At 38.3% G+C, this 22,056-nt stretch overlaps 1 protein-coding gene across 1 annotated transcript in view; it reads left to right on the top strand.

Annotated features, from left to right (window-relative positions):
• Positions 1–691: 691 nt before the first annotated feature.
• The window catches only part of CENPJ (centromere protein J), a 48,611-nt gene continuing 27,246 nt past the window's right edge, over positions 692–22,056 (top strand). The window contains exons 1-7 of the mRNA XM_047077379.1: positions 692–1,192; positions 1,690–1,813; positions 6,640–6,945; positions 9,114–9,225; positions 10,491–10,593; positions 10,719–12,348; positions 15,835–15,967. Coding sequence (XP_046933335.1) covers positions 749–1,192; positions 1,690–1,813; positions 6,640–6,945; positions 9,114–9,225; positions 10,491–10,593; positions 10,719–12,348; positions 15,835–15,967 — 2,852 coding nt within the window. The 5' untranslated portion in view covers positions 692–748. The remainder of the gene's footprint in view (positions 1,193–1,689; positions 1,814–6,639; positions 6,946–9,113; positions 9,226–10,490; positions 10,594–10,718; positions 12,349–15,834; positions 15,968–22,056) is intronic.

Below are 22,056 nucleotides of genomic sequence, written 5' to 3'. Positions count from 1 at the left end.
CACTTCAGAGATATGGCTATACTAATTCTCTCCTCTGTCCATCCTCATTAGCCTACAGACCTGCTTTTATTTCTCCTGTCTTAAAAAATCATTCTTCACCATGCTTCGCTGTACAGCCACCGTTCCATTTATTTCCTTCCCTTTATAACAGAACTCCTGGGAAGAGTTAGCTGTCCTTAATTTCTCATTCTTTCATGTATTTCCTCCATTTAAGCTTTGGCAGCGTCCCTCTCCCTTCCAGCTGCTCTCATTGAAGTTATCATGACCTTTACATTGCTCAATTCCAAGATCAGTTCTCAGTTCTCACCCTTCGTCTGTTAACAGCATTTAACACGTCTCTTTCTTCCTTGAAACACTTTTTTCACTTGGTCTCCAGGACACTACTTTCTACATTTTCTCTTTTTTGTACCCTCAGTCACTTAGTGATCTCGCCCAGTGTCAAGGCCTTAAATAACATCTATATGCTGATTCTGTCAGCAAGGAACTTAGGTTTTTGATTCACTCAATTTGGATATTTTTAAGACTTAAAAAAAAAAAACAAACAAACCACGTAACTTCTTGCCCAGTTGCTTTGCTGATTAAGTCTTTTGAATTTGAAATATCCAGTAGATTTTTGTGCTGGTTCGCGGTTCGGGTAGAACAGCTTTAACTGATGTTTTTTGTTGGCATCTTCTTTCTACAGGCATTGGAAATTAATAGCAGTTCCAGCTTGTATATTATTTAAATATAATAGTGTCGTTGGACTAAAATGTTCGTGATGCCAGCCTCTTCAGAGTTAAACAGTGGGCAGAGCTTCCTAACCCAGTGGATGACCAATCCTTCTCGGGCTGGGGTCATATTAAATCGTGGATTTCCTATTTTGGAAGCAGACGAAGAGCAGCGAGCAAGTGTGAACATTTCTACCAGCTTTCCTGTTAAAGCCACGCATTTTTCAGATAGCTTCACCTTTATAAGTGAAGAAGATTCACTTCATGAAGAACAGAAGTTGGACTCTAACAGCCCTTATAAACTACAATCAAATAAGTCTGAAACACATGCAGTGTTTCCTTTAACTAAAGAGGAACCACAAATAGTGGCATGTCAGGGTGCTCCTGGACACTGGGAAGATAACAAAAATGACATTGTCTCAGATCTTTCAAGTGAATGCAAAGAAGTGCCTTATAAAGACCCACTTTTTAAAAAGCTTGAACAGGTACAACAGAATTTGGCCTAATGTATTTGCATTATTGCAAGTTTCTGTTGATGAAAAGTTTTCTTCCCCTTTCCTGGGAAATCCTCAAAATACCAAATTTTGCCTTTTATCTAATGTGAAACATTAACACAGGTTTGATATGTAACATACAACACTCGAGATAACAATGTCTTTTAAGTTTCTGCTTCGTTTGGTAAAAACTGAATTGGAAATGGCTGATTAGATATTAAAGGGGAAAAGTTGATCATAAATGTACTGATACCTATTGTATTGTAAGAATCTACAGATTCAAATGACTTTTCTGTTTCTATGTTTCCTTCATAAAAAATAGGATTTTAGAGTTTGGGTGGCAGATGTAGTTACTTAGAGATCGCTCTTTGAAACTCTGTATTAGAGATGATACGAAAAGGGAGATGAGAGGGGTTAAGATAAATGTAAGGAGCAAAGATCCCTAAAGAAATGTAAAGTTAGTTTAATCAAGTTTTATGTTTAAAAAGCTGAAAGAAGTACAACAGAAGAAGCAGGAACAGCTAAGGAGGCAGCATTTCGAGCAACTACAGAGACTTCTGGAAGAACAAGAGAAGCTGCTCACTACTGTGTCTGGGCACCAACCACTCCCAGGTACTTTGTGCTTACACAGAGCCTTCAGTCAGCTCAACAGTGAACAGTGACATTTCTCACCTTTAGTTGTTTGACAGGTTTTTTCTACCATTACTCTGTCATATGTGGTGAACCCCAGTTTCTTTAGGGGCCTTGCAGATAACTATGAAATGGTGGTGGTGGTATATGATTGGGACAGGTGGGAGCTGGGCCAGTCTGGAGCATGTGTGCCCTGCTTAACGGCAGTCATATTTATTTATAAAATAAAAGTTTGAAGATTTTTAATTTTTTTTTTATCATTTACTTATTTTTGAGAGACAGAGCATGAGCGAGGGAGGGGCAGAGAGAGAGAGGAAGGGGCAGAGAGAGAGAGGGAGACACAGAATCCAAAGCAGGCTCCAGGCTCTGAGTTGTCAGCACAGAGCCTGACGCGGAGTTTGAACCCATGAACCGTGAAATCATGACCTGAGCCACCCAGGTGCCCCTAAAGATTTTTTTTAATGTTTATTTATTTTAGAGAGAGGGAGTGAGAGAGCAGATGAGTGGGGAGAGGGGGAAAGGCAGAGAGAGAGAGAGAGAGAGAGGGACAGAGGATCCAAAGTGGGTTCTGTGCTGACATCAGAGAGCCCTGTGTTGGGCTCGAACTCAAAAACTGTGAAATGGTGACCTGAGCCAAAGTCAGATGCTTAATCGATTGAGCCACCCATGTGTCCCTATAAAATTTTAAAAAGACCTAGCAGAATAAAAGATGTAGAGCCAAATTTGGCCTAGGGCTACTGGCTTACAACCAGTAGACAAGAATGAAAAACTCCGTAGGGTGTCTGGGTGGCTCAGTCAGTTAAGTGTCTGGCTCTTGTCTCCGCTCAGGTCATGATCTCGTGGTTTGTGGGATCAAGCCCTGCATTAGGCTCTGTATTGATAAAGCAGAGCCTACTTGGGATTCTTTCTCTCTCTCTCAAAAAAAAAAAAAAAAAAAAAAGAATGAAAAACTCCTCAGGGTCATAATGGTAAAATATGTGTAGAGGCTACTCTGGTCAGCAGAGGAACCATACCAAAAATATTTTCTATGGTGGCAGATGACACATCTTTTGTTGTATACTAGATCAATTAATAGAAAACACGATATGCTTATCAGGGGACTGTAAACCTGTGTAAATTTGATCTCTAGCAGTGGTTTTGAGAGATGTTTCACCATACCACATTATAACAAAAACATTTAAAATCGTGACTCACAATTTCAAAGAAATTTCATGAATCAGTCTTTATTGGTGTGCCTGGCATGTTGTAAAGATGTTTTCTATTTATTTTGTCCTAATCTCATTCATTGAAAAAAGTACCAGTCATGATTCTGATGATAAAATTACTAATGGATTGTATCCCTTAGTTTGAGAAATAGTGATCTGGAACATGTGTTTGCTTCTTGATGGCACCTTCCCAGAGACACAGTGCTGATTCACAAAAGTGCCTGTTCTGTTCAGAGGTTGCACTGGGCATTGAGAATACGAAGAATAAAAGACATTGGCAGATGAATGTGCAAAGTAGCCGGATGGGATTCAGGGAATAGTAGCAGTGGTAGTGATGAGAAATGTATCAGATGAAGAGTGGTTTAGGGATTAGGACGTTTATCTTAGTAAATGTAGAGAACCTGGTGTGTGTCTTGAAATAGTTGAATGGGTCAGGGTTCCTTTATGGAATACATAAGAGGATAATCCAGATCATTTCCATAACAGCCTGTGATACTTTTTAAGGTAGAAATAGCACTACGGTAGAGCAATAAGGAAGCAGTTTCAACATTGTTGATATAAAAGCTAGCGCCTTTCAATTATGGCACATTGCTTTTAGGACAGTGATTTTTAACACTGTTTGGTCTCAGGACCACTGAACACTCTTAAATTAATGAGGACTCCAGAGTATTTGTTCTATGGGCTATGGCTGTTGATATTTAACTATCAGAAATTAAATTGGAGAAATTAAAAAACTAATTCATTAAAATAAAAAGCAGTTACATGTTATCATAAGTAACTTAATGAAGAGGTTTTTCTAAAAAATTAGAAGAATGGCATAGTTTTATATTTTTGGACATCTCTTTTAACTTCTGGTTTAAAAGAGCTCAGCTGATTGTCCTATCTGCTTCTGCATTCATTCTCTTAAGTTATGTTGTTTTGATTGAAGCATGTGAAAAAAAATTCGGCCTCACATGGATGTTTACTTGGAAGAGGGAAAGAAGAGTACTGTAATAGCCTTTTCAAATAATTGTAGTTATTTCTTTGATATTGCACCCAAACCTAACAATTGGCCGTTTCTTAGTGATAATTCAAAGTATGGAGTCTGAAACTATATTAATGAACTTTTTTATACTCCATTACATGAAATATATTGGAATATCTTGGCATTTTGAATGGCTCTTTTATCATGCATGATTTAGTAAAATTGTGCATTGGTTATTTGCAAAGTAGTGGTTCACTGAGTTATGTAGGTCTTTAAAATATACTTAAGTGTATTTTATCATATAATATCAAAAAATTATATCCATCAATACCACTACAGAGCTCATCGTAAAAGTCTTGAAGTAACAGGGTGCTGCCTGGGTCGCTCAGTTGGTTGAGTGTCTGACTTAGGCTCAGGTCATAGTCTCACAGTTCTTGAGTCAGTGCCTGCATGGGGCTCTCTGCTGTCAGCGCTGAGGTGCTTGGGATCCTCTGTCTCCCTCTCTCTCTCCCTCTGCCCCTGCCCAACTTGTGCTCTCCCTCTCTCTCTCAAAAATAAACATTAAAAAAATTTTTTTAAGTCTTTTTTTTTTTTTAAGTCTTGAAGTGTTATGAAGCTGTCAAGCTCATGGTGGTAGGTTTGTTTAATAAATTCTACTTTTTACTAGAGACTTCAAGTTTTACTATTAAATACTGTAGTCATTTTTTTTGAAGTGACTGGCTCGCTTGTTTAATTTTTGAGAAACTGTCTGCCAAGTACGAAGGTTTAAATCATCATAGTTTTGTCATTTATTCTTTCAAGTAAAAATGATGTTCTTTGAGAGAAGTGCCTAGTCAAGCTTACGTCTCAAACCAAGCTATGTCTTGGTTTGCAGTAGAAGTGATTTATGCACGCTTTTTGTTTTGTCCTATAGAATGTTGAAATGACACTTGAACTCAACAGTTCAAATTCAGTTTAAAAATTAATAATTCTTGCAACTTTAGGACCTTTTTATTTTATTTTTTTGAGAGAGAGTGCGCTGAGGAGGGAAAGAATCCCAAGCAGGCTCCACATTCAGCATGGAGCCCAACATGGGGCTTAATCTCACAACCGTGAGATCTTGACCTGAGCCAAACCAAGAGTTGGATACTCAACCAACTGAACCACCCAGGCACCCCTATCTAGGACATTCTTAAATAAAACTGTTTGTTTGTTTTTAGAGAGAGAGAGAGAGAGAGAGAGAGAGCGCGCACCAGCAGGGGAGATGGGCAGAGGGAGAGAGAGAATCCTAAGCAGGCTCTACACCCAGCATGGAGTCTGATGTGGGGCTCGATCCCACGACCCTGGGATTATGGCCTGAGCCAAAATCAAGAGTCAGACGCTCAACTGACTCAGCTACCCAGGCGCCCCTGTTTTTTGTTTGTTTGTTTTTTGTGGTGACTAATACAGTGACTGCTAGCACAGTTTGGTGCCACAGTTTTGCTGTCCTGCTTTTCAGTGAAGGTACCACGAGTTTCTGTTTTGCTCTTGCACCATTAGTGCATGAAGTGAAAAAGACAAATACTATCTTAATATCTTATGAAAATAGATTTGACTTTGTGGATGCACTGAAAGAATCTTAGAGACCTTCAGGGGTTTACAGACCACACTTTGAGAACTGCTTCTTTGGAGTATTGCACTTTTATCAAAGACATCTTCAGTCTGAAGTGAGGTGACTATAAGTCAAAAACATTTGGGGATGCTGGGTGGCTCAGTCATTTGAGTCTGGCTTTTGATTTTGGCTCAGGTCATGATCTCATGGTTTATGGGTTCAAGCCCCGCATTGGTCTCTCCACTGACAGCGCAGAGCCTACTTAGGATTCTCTCTCTCTTCCTTTCTCTCTGCCCCTCCCCAACTCATGCTCTCTTTCTCAAAATAAATAAACTTAAAAAAATCTTTGGATGGAGAGAGTATTGTTCTATAAAAGAAAGGAGTTTGAGCCTGATAGTCTATGAAGACCTACCTCATTTCCAGTTTTATTTGTGATCTGGGATGAAGCAGAGGGTTTGAGAGATGGGTGGCATGGCTCTTATAAAACCCTTCACGTTGTGTCTTCTCTTCTTCGATTTATATATTTTTAAATATTTATTTTGAGAGAGAGGGAGAAAGAGAGAGAGTGTGTGAGCAGGGGAGGGATAGAGAGAGCGAGAGAGCATCAGTTGGATGCTCAACCAACTGAGCCACGCAGGCACCCTGGGTGTCTTTAGGGAGCTTATTTGTTTTTAGGGAACTCTTCAGATCATTTACAGCTATTGGCATTGGTGCTCTCTGTGTTTGTTGTGGGGCTGCAGAGTTGAGAATTCCAGCAGTGCTCACAGATGGAAGATGAATGGTGCCTTCCAGAAGCAGGCTGTGTTGCAGCTGTGCCAGGTCTACACTGCACATCAATTGTCGTATAAACATACCCTTGATTCAAATTATGCAGCGGTCATTTTGGACTTCTAAATTTCATCATTTTGTTAAATAGAGTTTCCTAATATAAGGAGGAAGAAATACTTTTATCACTTTGGAGAAAACCTGGTAGGTAGGGATCACTAACAGGTAGAAGCGAAAATGTTCTAGGAAGTCATTAGTTTTGATAATTTTTTTTTCTTTTTCAACTATTTTTTTTAATTGCAAGGTTTAACACTACTGCCTGATGGTCAGAGCCAGAAGTATAGATCTCCAGGAAATTCAACCACTGTAGGATCTCCAGGAAATTCGCCCTTCCTACCATCACATGTCTACCAGAATCAAACCCAAGAAAAAACACACACTTCCAACATTTTATCTGATGAACAAAACAACTTCTGTAGAACTACTCATCCAGATTTTGTCTTAACTGCAAAAACTGGTGCTCCTCTCACTTTGTTTTGTGAGGCACAATATCAAGAAGCACTTGTGAAAAACAATGATTTGAAGGAAGAAAACCATGACTATCCTATAGGTGAGTTACTTCTATTTCTCTCTTTTGTACTTAGCTAGCAGTGTTACCAAGCTGTGCTAAGACAAGAAAAGTCCTTCCTGCATTTTTTCCCCTGTCCCCCGTGCCTGTGGCTTTAATTATGAGCCCCTACATGGGGCGCCTGGGTGGCGCAGTCGGTTAAGCGTCCGACTTCAGCCAGGTCACGATCTCGCGGTCCGTGAGTTCGAGCCCCGCGTCGGGCTCTGGGCTGATGGCTCAGAGCCTGGAGCCTGTTTCCGATTCTGTGTCTCCCTCTCTCTCTGTCCCTCCCCCGTTCATGTTCTGTCTCTCTCTGTCCCAAAAATAAATAAACGTTGAAAAAAAAAATTTTAATTATGAGCCCCTACATGTTGCGTAACAATTGAGCCTGGATTGGACACAGAACTGGACACAGAATTTTGTGACTTTCTGAGAACAATCGCAATACTCATGCTGATTTCAAACCTCTCAAGGTAGCATAGGGTCTTCAAAAAGGGGGATGGTGGGTTCTGTGTGTACTATTTTTCTCAGAGCTTAGAAATAGTTTGAGATTATGTAGTATGTGTGGTAGTGGAGGGGCACATGATCGAAGATGGGAAATGTGAGAAATAGGTTGGTGGTGGCAGTTATTATTCAGAAGAGAAATTCCGTCCACTCCCAGACAGTCAGTTTGCCCTCACTGTACCTCTGTATTCCTCGCGCTCAACATGTTTTTGCCAGAGAACTGGCAGCATCTGATGGTCTAAACTCAGAGGTCTTGTGGCATTTCTGGTGTAGTTTCTTCTGGTCTTTTTTTTTCCTTTTTTAAAATGCTGTTTCTGTGCCCCATTCCCCCTTCCACTTTTTTTTTTTTTTTTACATTTTGTAACTGTAAAATATTGTATAATTGTGTTCTTTTCCCAGCCAAGATGGAAAATCATGTGTTCTTTTCCTACTCAAACATAATGGTAAATTTCATAGTTTCATAACCATAATTTTAATGGTTGTCATCATGCTGGTCATCAAATAATATATCAGTATTTAATGTTCTTTGCAGTAGGGCTGAGTTGTTTCCAGTATTTTTAATTTGAATTTTATTTTCAATTTTGATGGTGTTTTCATGAATATGTTCTTCGGAGAAAGTTCTAAAAAAGTGCAGAAAATATGACAAAAGGTGTCTACCCTTACTAGTTAGGATTGGGCACCTTTGTGCATAGTATTTTATTTCTGATTTAGAATATGGAAAGGTCACATGCCTTTAAAAATTTTTTTAAGCAGTATACTCTCTTACCTTTTTATTTTGGAAAATTTCAAACATCCAGAAAAGTTGAAAGACTATTGCAATGATTAATAATAGACCTTGATTCAGCAGTTAATATTTTGCTGTATTTACTTTGTCTACATATTTTTCTATGTGTGTATGTATATCTATACATCTGTATTTCTGCCTACATTTAAATGTAACTTGCTCAGTCATTTCATTGCAAGTAATATGCAGGCGTTATGTTACATCACTTCAAATATTTCAGCACACATCAAGTAAAAATTATGATATTCTTCTGTATAGATAGTATTCTCTAATACTATTCCTTAATATTTAAATTCATTTTAGAATTCCCACTATTGTCCCAAATATGTGTTTTTTTAAAAAAACCAGGAACAGTCAAGTTCATCTGTTACATTCAGTTGTTACAGCTCTCTTTTTAGTCTTTTTTAATGAATTTTTTAAAAATTTATTTATTTATTTTGAGAGAGAGAGTGAGCGCCTGCGCAGGAAAGGGAGAGAGAGAACCCCAAACAGGCTCCATGCTGTCAGTGTGGAGCTGGAAGTGGGGCTTGATCCCCACAAACCATGAATTCATGACCTGAGCCGAAATCAAGAGTCTGATGCTTAACCGACTGAGCCACTCAGGTGATCCTAGTCTTTTTTAATTTAGAAAAGCCCATAACATTTACCTTGTGAACAGTGTCATGTTTTAAATAGGGTTTTGTAGTTTATCTCCTATTAAAGAAATCATATTAAAAAGTCATATAAAGAAGTCATAATAAAGAAATCCTTGAGGGTTCTAAAATCTTTGGCATATGTTACTTTTGATAAATATTACTTTAGCATAGTAACTTGTAAAATTCTCAGGTTTTAAGATGTTATTCTTTATTTTTTGGAACTAAATTGTTCCTAATTTTTATCCTAGGAGAAGGTGTTTCACCATGTTGGGAGAAAGTGGCCGAACCTATTCAGGAAGGGAAAGATGTGAATGTAAAAAAAATTGGTGATTCTTCAGAAGTGGCTAATATTGAAGAAAGGTATCATCCATATTGAAAGGAATAAGAAGTGTGACAGTTTAATGTAATAGCCAGCTATTATGGTAGAGCACTTTCTTTTTAAAAAAGACCCATGGTTTTCTTGTTTTTGCTTGAATATGCTTTTAAGTATAATGTTGAAGTTACAACTTACCACATATTGTCAGCAACAGACAGTGGTCGGGGAGACCTGTCAGTTCAGATAGCTTTGCATTGTTTTGGAAGAATTGAGCAAACTTTTTTCACCAAAGAGAAGAAATCTGGATAAAATTAATCTTCTCTCAAATAGGTAAATCCTATTTTGGCAAAGACAAAAACAAATTAATATTGAGTCTCACATTTGGTGTCACTTATAAATTATAATTGGGTAAGCTTAGTTACAGAATTTAAAAATCTTATGACAAATATAAACTATCAATATTGAGATTGTTTCTTATTTTCTTAAATACTTGACATATTTTAATAGATGTTATGGATGGGCAAATTACTTCTGATTATTGCTCTATTACATTGTCAAGGATCTTGTTTTTAAATTTTTTTTAACGTTTATTTATTTTTAAGAGACAGAGTGTGAACAGGGGAAGGGCAGAGAGAGGGAGACGGAATCCGAAGCAGGCTTCAGGCTCTGAGCTGTCAGCACAGAGCCTGACGCAGGGCTTGAACTCACAAGCTGTGAGATCATTACCTGAGCTGAAGTTGGCACTTAACCAACTGAGGCACCCAGGCGCCCCTGTCAAGGATCTTTCTTAAAGTGCTTATTTGATGAAGTATTTTCAAAATATATTTTATTCTTATTTATTTTTTTAATGAAATTTTTAATGCATTTTTGAGAGACAGACTGTGAGTGGGGGAGGGCAGAGAGAGATACAGAATCCAAAGCAGGCTCCAGGCTCTGAGCTGTCAACATAGAACCCGACGCAGGGCTCAAATTCACGAGCCATGGGATCATGACCTGAGCTGAAGTTGGATGCTCAATGACTGAGCCACCCAGGCGCTCCTCAAAGTATATTTTAAAGTTATATAATCTATAGGCAAAAAATGAACTTCAGAAGGGTTTTTTTTTTTCCAATCATGTCTAGAGTGTTGTATTTTTCTGTATTTTGGGAGATGGGGTAGGATTATAGCTTTCTTTGGATTCTCATACGGGGTCTGTGACTTTGAAAACGGTTAGTTCTCAGTGTAATCAGAGGTATCTCTGTCAGGCACACTGAGGCAGATATTCACCACATCTTGACTTGCATGCTAAATAACTTTATTTTTATGATTAGGCCTATTAAAGTTGCTATCAGAGAGAGGAAACAGACATTTGAAGACTACTTAGAAGAACAAATTCGACTGGAAGAACAAGAACTGAAACGAAAACAACTAAGGGTAGGCATCGCCACTATCTTGATTAAGTTAGATGAGCCTTTAGAGATTTATTTATAATTTGCTTTAAAAAGAAAATTGAGATAACTTGGATATACCAGAATTAATTCAAATATTCTTTATTTTAGGAAGCAGAAGGATCATTGCCAATCAAAGCAAAGCCAAAACAACCATTCTTGAAACGAGGAGAAGGTTTAGCTAGATTTACTAATGCTAAATCTAAGTCTCAGAAAGGGAGAGAAAGTAAACTAGTGCCTAATCAGAGCATTTCAGAGGACCAACCTGTGTTTAAAATGGATAGACAGCAATTCCAGCGGAAAACTGCTCTAATAAACAAAGAACTGTGTACAGAGAACCCTCCTGTTAAAAAGAACAATAAAGCTAGGGCCAGCAGTGGTTTTGTCACACTTAGTCAGAAGCCAAAAGTGCTTAAGGGTAACAACAGGAAAAGTCTTTCTCCATCAGGATTGAAAATACTGGCAGGGAAGAAATGTGATGGGCAATTTAGAGACCAGATCAAATTAGAAAAAAAAGTTGAATCTAATAGTAGAGAAATGCCCGAGTGTGCAAAACCTTGTGATGTTGGTTGCAAAGTCTGGAATAAGACACCAGGTAGAGACAGACTTCCTCTTTCAGCAGGGCTGGTCAGCTGCATGGCTTCTAAGAGCCCAATAAATGAGACCTTGAAAAAGTCAGAATCTTCTCTTGACATTTCTCTTCAGAAAAAGTTAGAAAAGTGGGAACGAGAAAAGGAAAAGGAAAATTTGGAGTTAGATGAATTTTTGTTTTTGGAGCAAGCTGCTGATGAAATATCATTTTCCAGTAATTCTTCATTTGTACTGAAAATCTTAGAGAGGGACCAGCAGATCTGCAAAGGGCACCGGCTGTCTTCCACCCCTGTCAAAGCCGTACAGCAGGAGAAGATGGTGACACTGGATCCCATTCTTCAGTGTAACCACAATGAGGCTCCAGACTGTACTGAACCTGATAATGTGTGTGAGTGTGAGGTTGCACCCAAACAGACTGATTCAGTGTCCTCACCTGAAGCACATAGGGAACAGTCTTATAAAGTCAGTAGGAAAGCATTCCAAACTAGCACTTCTGAAAATCAGACTCGGTGGAATGTAGGTGATGACGAAGGTGCCATGGACAGTGACAGTAGCACCGACTCTGAGGAACAACTTGATGTTACCATAAAACCGTCAACTGACGATAAAGAGAGGGGTTTCAGCAGCAGAGAAGACAGTCCACAGGTCTGTGATGGTAAGGGGCCTTTTAGGGACACTGGGATGCAAGAAGATCAAAGGAGAGATGTTGATTTAGATTTGTCCGATAAAGATTACAGTAGTGATGGGTCTATCATAATAGAAAGCTTGAAAAACAAAGTTTCTGAGTCCTCAAGAAGACCCTCATCTGTAAGTATGAGTAAAATTGACTTTGACGATGAAAGAACTTGGACTGACCTTGAAGAGAATTCATTTAAACATGATGCTGTTCTTGGGACAGAGGTCACTAATGGGACTCCTCAGACAGCCTACCCTAATAAGAGTGAAATATGTGTACCAGACAAAGCAATAAAAAGGAAGGTCGCACCAGTCAAGAAGGGAGAAGACTTGAGGAAATCCAGTAGGAGCACAAGCCCTCCTCCTACGTCAGATCTCATGATGAAATTCTTTCCTGCTTTGAAACTGAAACCCAAATCAGATTCACACTTGGGAAGTGAACCCAAGTTAAACCCAAGTCAAGACCAACCACCTGGTAAGTCAGCATTATAAAATAGGTATCAGAATGTTATAAATTTAACATTTATCTTATCAGTAGGGGTATCTTATCAGAACACTTAAAATCCTAATCGTTCTAGTTGCTCAGTAGAAGTCTAAGTAGGTGATTGTTAAAATTTGATTTGTTTTGTGGGTCTAAATAATGTAATGGCCGCTAGTACAAAAGATATGGATGCATTCTGATTTCAGATTTTCTAATTTAAGCCTATGTCTTATTCTCAAGGCTGTAACATTAATTGCTTCATTATGAATTGAGGTAACATAAGTTTCTTTTGTAACTAGAGTATCCAATTTGTGGTTTGTGTCACTATGAGGTGAACCTTTGTGTGTGCACTTTTTAAAATGACTATGTATTTACTTATTTTTTTATTTTTATTTTTTTTACTACTCATGCGCTAACTTGCTAGATAGGACCAAGAAGAAATACAGTAAAATTGAAGTTTCCTTTCTTCCCTGTATTTGGGTTCCTATTCCTTTTCCTAGAGGAATTTATATTCCCATTTCATTTGTATATTCTAAAAAGATTCTGTGCATATGAAAGCATATGTGGAGTGGGTATGTAATCTTTCTACACAAATGAAAACACTTAAGAATTTTTTTTTAATATTTATTCAGTTTTTGAGAGAGAGAGGGTGTGAGCAGGGGAGGGACAGACAGACTGGAGACAGAATCCAAAGCAGGCTCCAGGCTTTGAGCTGTCAGCACAGAGCCTGATGTGGGGCTGGAACCCTGGAGCTGTGAGATCATGACATGAGCCAAAGTTGGACACTTAACTGACTGAGCAATCCACGCACTTTGAAAACACGTTTTTTATAGGCCATTCTTCACCTTATAATAAATTTTGGAGATTGTTTTTTCCCGCTTACACATCTGCCACGTTCCTTTTAATGGTTGTATAGTTGACGCGATGGACTTCTAAAACTTATATGGAAAACTCCTTTCCATCATATCATGTAGTAAACTGTGAATGCCTACCAAAGCACAGGTGCTTTAAATTGTAGGGGTGCCTGAGTGGCTCAGTCGGTTGAGTATCCGACTTTGGCTCAGATCATGATCTCACCATCTGTGAGTTCAAGCCCCGCATTGCCTCTGTGCTGACAGCTGGGAGCCTGGAGCCTGCTTCACATTCTGTGTCTCCCTCTCTCTCTTCACCTCTCCTTCTTGCACTCCATCTTTCTATTTCTCAAAAATAAGTAAACATTGAAAAAAATGTAAATTATAACTTAAGCTATGTAAGTAGGCTTCTTGCCCAGTGTGAAGCCCAACAGAGGGCTTGAACCCATGACCGTGAGATCAAGACCCGAGCCAAGATCAAGAGTTGGACGTTTGGGGCACCCAGGTGGCTCAGTTGATTTAAGTGTTGGACTCTTGATCTCCGCTGAGGTCATGCTCTCATGATTTGTGAAATTGAGCGCCACATTGGGCTCTGGCCTAACAGGGCAGAGCTTGCTTGGGATTCTCTGTCTCACCTTCTCTTTGCCCTTCCCCTGCCCACACGTGTGCTCTTTTTTTTTCTCTCTCAAAATTAACAAACCTGAAAAAAAAAAGAGAAAGAGTTGGACACTTAACTGACCGAGCCACCCAGATGCCCCTAACTTAAACTATTTAAAAAAATACTTTGATTTTAAAAGTAGTACTTTTTGCAGAAAGTTTGGAAGCTTAAGTATAGAATGAAAAATGTTTATAACTGAACTATCCAAAGGTAGCTGTGATACCATTTTGGAATGTTTCCTTCCAGTCATTTTTCCTATGTATTTTTAATATGGTACAGACATTTGTTAAAACTTATGTTGGGGTGCCCTCGTGGCTCAGTCGGTTAAGCGTCGGACTCTTCGTTTTGGCTCAGGTCGTGATCTCGCGGTTTTGTGAGTTTGAACCTCGTGTTGGGCCCTGTGCAGGCAGCATGGAGCCTGCTTGGGATTCTCACTCTGCCTCTCATTCTGCTCCTCCCCACTCGTGCTGTCTTTGTCTCTCAAATAAATAAACTTAAAAAAATGATAAAAAAATAAACTGACTTTATCTTTTTTGGGGCACCTGGGTAGCTCAGTCAGTTAAGCATCTGACTCTTGGTTTCAGCTCAGGTCTTTTCTCAGGATTTGTGGGATTCTCTCCCTCTCTCTCTTTCTGCCCCCGCTGCCCTGCTCTTTCTCTCAAATAAACTTAAAAAAAAAAAGTAAAAAAACTTAGCTTTTCTTTCTTGGGGTGCTTGGGTGGCACAGTCAGTTAAGCGTCTGACTCTTGGTTTTGGTTCAGGTCATATCTCACAGTTTGTGAGTTTGAGCCCCACGTTGCGCTTTGTGCTGACAGTGTGGAGTCTGCTTGGGATTGTCTCTCTCTCTCTTTCTCTGCCCCCGTGCTCCAGTCTCTTTCTCTCAAAATAGATAAACTTAAAAAAAAAAAACCACCAAAAAACAAATTACCTTCTCTTCTTTGACCAGGTGTATAATATGCACTGGCCATTTCTTTAAAACACTTTTGTGTATTTTAAAAATGGTTGCAGAACATAGGGTGCCTGGGTGGCTCAGTTGGTTAAGCATCTGACTTCAGCTCAGGTCATGATCTCATGGTTTGTGGGTTCAAGCCCTAAGTCGACTCTGTGCTTACAGCTCAAAGCCTGGAGCCTGCTTCACATTCTGTGTCTCCCTCTCTCTCTGCCCCTGCTTGTGCTCTCTCTCTCAAAAATGAATAAACATTAAAAAATTGTTTAAAATGGTTGCAGAACACTATGTGAATACAGCATCATTTTATTCAGTAATTTCCTTAATGTTGGATACTTAAATTATTTTTCACTATTAGAAATAATGTTGCAATGCATATTTTTGTGCGGAAATCAATTTTTCAAAAGGGTAGTGGAAGAACAGAAGTGTTGGCTTTTTTACTCTTTGAAATAGCAAATTGGTATGTGAAAAAATCTTAATTTGTATTTCTGTGATTAGTGGGAGTAAACTTTGATGTTAATTATTTGCTTTAGATGTCTTGTGAATTACTTACTCATGTTCATATATACATATTTAAATTGAAGTACAATTGATGTACAACATCAGTATTAGTTTCAGGTATACATCATAGTGATTCAGTATTTTTATACATTATGAAATGATCCCATGATATGTCTAGTTTCTATCTGTCACCATACAGTTATTACAATATTGGCTGTTATCAAAAAGACAAAAAACATATGTATTAGGTTTTTAAAAATTATTTGAATGATTTCTTTTTATATGTAATGTTAATTCATTGGTAGATTGTTACTCTTCAGTTGAATAATGTCTTTTTTAAATATAGATTGGTTTTATCTGGAAAGTCAGGTTCATATAGTTTTTTTTTTTTCAGAGGCGTTGTTTCTTGTGCATTTTAATAGTACAGATGTTTACCATATATTTGGCTCTTAGTATTAATAGCTAGCTGGTTTCTGCTGCTGAAGACCTTTTGTGAAGTTCAATATATATGGCCTATTTTATAGGTGACAGTGCTCGATCTCAAGTTTTGAGAGAGAAAGTAATTGAATTGGAAACAGAAATAGAAAAATTTAAAGCTGAGAACACATCTTTAGCTAAACTTCGCATTGAACGGGAAAGTGCCTTGGAAAAACTTAGGTAAGTTTGCATATAAGTTGGGAAAAGATACAATGATTCACTTTTATCTTTAAGATTTTATCTAGAATATTTGAAACAAGTTTTGTCGATCCAACAATAAAAAGGAAAAGGAAGTGAAACCTTTACCACATAAGAATTAAAAAAAAAAAAAAGATTTTTTTTTTTTTTTTTTAACATTTATTTATTTTGGAAAGGCAAAGAGAGACAGAGCACAAGTGGGTCAGGGGCAGAGAGAGAGGGAGACACAGAATCCAAAGCAGGCTCCAAGCTCTGAGCTGTCAGCACAGAGCCCAGTGTGGGGCTAGAACCCAAGAACTGTGAGATCATGACCTGAGCTGAAATTGGACACTTAACCGGCTGAGCCACCCAAGGCGCCCCACCACATAAGAATTTTTTAATTAAAATGACCCACTGTCATCAGAAATGTGTTAAAAGGGGAATTCTCTTAGTCATGAGTTCATAAATTGAAATTTGACAAGCATTTTGGAGCTGTGATTTCAGGTGCTACCTTGGCCAGTGCATTTTCTAGGGCTAATGTAATAAAGTACAGTTCATCCTTGAACAATGCAGGAGTTAGAGGCTCCAAACCCCTGCACAGTCGAAAATCCACATAAAACTTTTGACTCCCTAAAAACTTAACTACGAATATTCTACTGATGATTGATTGGAAGCCTTAACCAATAACAGTTGATTAACACATAGTTTGTTATGTGTGTTATATACATATTCTCATGATTAAAGTAAGGTACAGAAAAAAAAATGTTAAGAAAGTCATAAGGAAGAGAAAATACATTTATAGTACTGTACTATAAAAATTGTTTATGAGTGGATCTATGCAGTTCAAACCATGTTGTTTAAGGATCAGCTGTACACACAAATGAGGTGGCTTAAAACAACGGGAATTTATTTTTTCATGGTTCTGGAGGCCAGAAGTCTGAAGTCAAGGCATCCAGTGGAACTATGCTTTCTTTTCTTTTCTTTTCTTTTTTAAAATTTATTTAATATAATTTATTGTCAAATTGGCTTACATACAACACCCAGTGCTCATCCCAAGTGCCCTCCTCAATGCCCATCACCCACTTTCCCCTTTCCCCCACCCTCCATCCACCCTCAGTTTGTTCTCTGTATTTAAGAGTCTCTTATGGTTTGCCTGCTTCCCTCTCTGTAACTATTTTTTCCCCTTCCCTTCCCCTAGGGTCTTCTGTTAAATTTCTCAAGTTCTACATGAGTGAAAACATATGGTATCTGTCTTTCTCTGACTGACGTATTTCACTTAGCATAATACCTTCCAGTTCCATCCACGTTGCTGCAAATGGCCAGAGTTCATTCTTTCTCATTGCCAAGTAGTATTTCATTGTATATGTAAACCACATCTTCTTTATCCATTCATCAGTTGATGGACATTTAGGGTCTTTTCATAATTTTGCTATTGTTGAAAGCGTTTCTATAAACATTGGGGTGCGTGTGCCCCTATGCATCAGCATTCCTGTATCCATTGGGTAGATTCCTAGCAGTGCTATTGCTGGGTCGTAGGGTAGTTCTATTTTTAATATTTGGAGGAACTTCCACACTGTTTTCCAGAGTGGCTGCACCAGTTTGTATTCCCACCAACAGTGCAAGAGGGTTCCTGTTTCTCCACATGCTTGCCAGAATCTATAGTCTCCTGATTTGTTCATTTTAGCCACTCTGATGGTGTGAGGTGGTATCTCAGTGTGGCTCTGATTTGTATTTCCCTGGTGATGAGTGACCTTGAGCATCTTTTAATGTGTCTGTTGGCCACCTGGATGTCTTTGGAAAAGTATCTATTCATGTCTTCTGCCCATTTCTTCACTGGATTATTGTTTTTCGTGTGTGGAGTTTGGTGAGTTCTTTATAGATTTTGGATTCTAGCCCTTTGTCCGATATGTCATTTGGAAATATCTTTTCCCATTCCTTTGGTTGCCTTTTAGTTTTGTTGATTGTTTTCTTTGCAGTGCAAAAGCTCTTTATCTTAATGAGGTCCCAATAGTTCATTTTTGCTTTTAATTCCCTTGCCTTTGGAGATGTGTTGAGTAAGAAATTGCTGTGGCTGAGGTCAGACAGGTTTTTTCCTGCTTTCTCCTCTAGGGTTTTGATGGTTTCCTGTCTCATATTCAGGTCTTTCATCCATTCTGAGTTTATTTTTGTGTATGGTATAAGAAAGTGGTCTAGTTTCATTCTTCTGCATGTTGCTATCTGGTTCTCCCAGCACCATTTGCTAAAGAGATTTTCTTTTTTCCATTGGATGCTCTTTCCTGCTTTGTCAAAGATTAGTTGGCCATACATTTGTGGGTCCAATTCTGAGTTCTCTATTCTATTCCATTGTCTATGTGTCTGTTGTGTCTTGATGATTACAGCTTTGTAGAGGCAAGTCTGGGATTGTGATGTCTCCCACTTTGGTTTTCTTTTTCAATATTACTTTGGCTATTTGAGGTCTTTTGTGGTTCCATACAAATTTTAGGATTGCTTATTCTAGCTTTGAGAAGAATGCCTATGCAATTTTGATTGGGATTGCATTGAATGTGTAGATTGCTTTGGGTAGTATTGACATTTTAACAATATTCTGAGCATGGAATGTTTTTCCATTTTTTGTGTCTTCTTCAATTTCCTTCATAAAGTTTCTATAGTTTTTAGTATACAGATCTTTTGCATCTTTGGTTAGGTTTATTGCTAGGTATTTTATGGTTCTTGGTGTAGTTGTAAATGGGACCAGTTTCTTTATTTGTCTTTCTGTTGCTTCATTATTGGTGTATAAAAATGCAACCAATTCCTGTACATTGATTTTGTAACCTGTGACTTTGTTGAATTCATGTATCAGTTCTAGCAGACTTTTGGTGCAGTCTGTTGGGTTTTTCCATGTAGAGTATCATGTTGTCTGTGAAAAGTGAAAGTTTGACTTCTTTGCCAATTTGGATGCCTTTTATTTCATTTTGTTGTCTGATTGCTGATGCTAGTACTTCTAACACTATGTTAAACAACAGTGGTGAGAGTGGATATCCATGTTGTGTTCCTGATCTCAGGGGGAAATCTCTCAGTTTTTCCCCATTGAGGATGATATTAGCTGTGGGCTTTTCATAAATGGCTTTTATGATGCTGAGGTATGTTCCTTCTATTCCGACTTTTGAGGGTTTTTATTAAGAAAGGATGCTGTATTTTGTCTAATGCATTTTCTGTATCTATTGACAGGATCATATGGTTGTTATCTTTTCTTTTATTACTGTGATGTATCACATTGATTGATTTGTGAATATTGAACCAGGCTTGCAGCCCAGGAATGAATCCCACTTGATCATGGTGAATAATTCTTTTTATATGCTGTTGAATTCGATTTGCTAGTATCTTGTTGAGAATTTTTGCATCCATGTTCATCAGGGATATTCGGCTGTAGTTCTCCTATTTTGTTGGGTCTCTGTGTGGTTTGGGAATCAAGTAATGCTGGCTTCGTAGCATGAGTCCGGAAGTTTTCCTTCCATTTCTGTTTTTTGGAACAGCTTGAGAAGGATAGGTACTAACTCTGCTTTAAATGTCTAGTGGAATTTTGCAGGGAAGCCATCTGGTCCAGGACTCTTATTTATTGGGAGATTTTTTGATAACTGATTTAATCCTTCACTAGTAATGGGTCTGTTCAAGTTTTCTATTTCTTCCCATTTGAGTTTTGGTAGTGTGTGGGTGTTTAGGAATTTGTCCATTTCTTCCAGGTTGTCCAGTTTGTTGGCATATGATTTTCCATAGTATTTCATGGTAATTACTTGTATTTCTGAGGGATTGGTTGTCATAAATCCACTTTCATTCATGATTTTATCTGTTTGGGTCCTCTCTCTTTTCTTTTTGAGAAGCCTGGCTAGAGGTTTATCAATTTTGTTTATTTTTTCAATAAACCAATTCTTGGTTTCATTGATCTGTTCTACTGGTTTCTTAGAGTCTATATTGTTTATTTCTGCTCTGATCTTTATTATTTCTCTTCTTCTGCTGGCTTTGGAGTTTCTTTGCTGCTCTGCTTCTAGTTCTTTTAGGTGTGCTATTAGATTTTGTATTTGGGATTTTTTTTTTTTTTTCTTGAGATAGGCCTGTATTGCAATGTATTTTCCTCTTAGGAATTCCTTTGCTGCATCCCTAAGCGTTTGGATTGTTGTATTTTCATTTTCATTTATTTCCATATATTTTTTAATTTCTTCTTTAATTGCCTAGTTGACCCATTCATTCTTTAGTAGGATGTTCTTTAACCTCCATGCATTTGGAGGTTTTCCAAACTTTTTCCTGTAGTTGATTTCAAGTTTCATAACATTGTGATCTGAAAGTGTGCATGGTATGATCTCAATTCTTTTATATTTATTGAGGGTTGTTTTGTGACCCAGTATGTGATCTATGTTGGAGAATGTTCCATGTGCACTCGAGAAGAAAGTATATTCTGCTGCTGCAGGATGAAAAGTTCTAAATGTATCTGTCAAGTCCATCCTGTCCAGTGTATCATTCAGGGCCCTTGTTTCTTTACTGATTCTCTGTCTAGATGATCTATCCATTTCTGTAAGTGGAGTATTAAAGTCCCCTGCAATTACCACATTCCTACCAATAAGATTGCTTATGTTTGTGATTAGTTCTTTTATATATTTGGGTGCCTGTGAATTCGGTGCATAGACATTTATAATTGTTAGCTCTTGATGGATCGACCCTGTAATTACTATATAATGCCTTCTTCGTCTCTTGTTAACTGCCTTTAATTTAACGTCTAGTTTGTCTGATATAAGTATGGCTACTCCAGCTTTCTTTTACTTCCAATAGCATGACAGATAGTTTTCCATCCCTTCATTTTCAATCTGAAGGTGTTCTCATGTCTAAAATGAGTCTTTTGTAGACAGCAAATAGATGGTTCTTGTTTTTTTATCCATTCTGATATCCTGTGTCTTTTGATTGGATCATTTAGTCCATTTACATTCAGTGTTATTATTGAAAGATACGGTTTTAGAGTCATTGTGTTAACTGTAGGTTTTATGCTTGTAGTGATGTCTCTGGTACTTTGTGGTCCTTGCAACGTTTACAACGTTTACAAGCATCATAACTTAAATGGGTGCTAAGACTCAAATGAGAAAAAATAAGGAAAAAAAAAAAAAAAAAAAAGAAAGGAAAACCTCTAGGAATAACCAAGGCCTTTAAAGAAACTGTAAGAATGCCCACAATATTGAAACCCTCCTTTTTTTTAAAAGGGGATTTTTTTTTTTGGCTTAAAATATTTCACTTGAAATGAATTTATGTCAGCTGTCAATGAAAGAATGTCACTAATACACTGTGGACACCTTTGGTTTGCAATGCAAATCCGTGCCCTTTTTTTTTTTTACATGGTGAACTTCAACCTAGCAATTATTACAACAAATGTTATAGTCTAAAGCTCAAACACATTTTAGCAATTTTGAAATTGAATTGTGTACAGACCAAATAAAATGTACATCATAGCACACATTCCCACCTAAGACTGTGGGGACCCTTGAGCCTTCCACATCGACCTCAGTGCCTTTTCACTCAAGTGCTTTTCTCAGTCGTCGAGATTGTCTTCAGGCTCGCTTTTGGTCTCCTTAGGCTCAGGCTCTGCCTCTGGTTCCGGCTGTGCTGATGTGGTTGTGGGAGCAGCAATGGCTGCAGGGGTACAGCAGCCACAGCAGGTGCATCCACGGCCTTTTCCTTCTTGTGTTTTTTGTGCTTCTTGTGCTTCTTATCCTCCTTGTGTTTCTTGTCCTTCTTTTTCTTTTTCTTCCCACCTCTTTCTGGGTCTGAGTTCCTCGCCAGAGATGGGCTTGGTGTTGGGCTTTTAGCCTTTTTGACTGGTACCACTGGTGACCAGTTGGTAAAGGGTGACTGAGACTGGACAGGAGACTGAGTTGGTGGGGGCTTTTTAATTGTTGGCTCAGGAGATCCTGAGACAGATTGGGAGGATGAAACCCTCCTTACAGACTGAGGGCTTGGTGAGGCAGCCTGTTTTGTGTTTTTGGGTTTCGGAGTCCTGGAGACTCTCCTGATGGGCCTAGTACTTGGACATCGGGACTGCCTACTTTGGGGTGATTGATGATGCTCCTCTTCGA

This window comes from Lynx rufus, unplaced genomic scaffold, assembly GCF_022079265.1.
Source record: "Lynx rufus isolate CCGP_SWC_20201006 ecotype Redwood Valley unplaced genomic scaffold, mLynRuf1.p SCAF_1, whole genome shotgun sequence".
Lineage (NCBI taxonomy): Eukaryota > Metazoa > Chordata > Mammalia > Carnivora > Felidae > Lynx > Lynx rufus.
The sequence above is the reverse complement of the archived record's forward strand: the minus strand, read 5'-3'. Positions and strand labels throughout refer to the sequence as shown.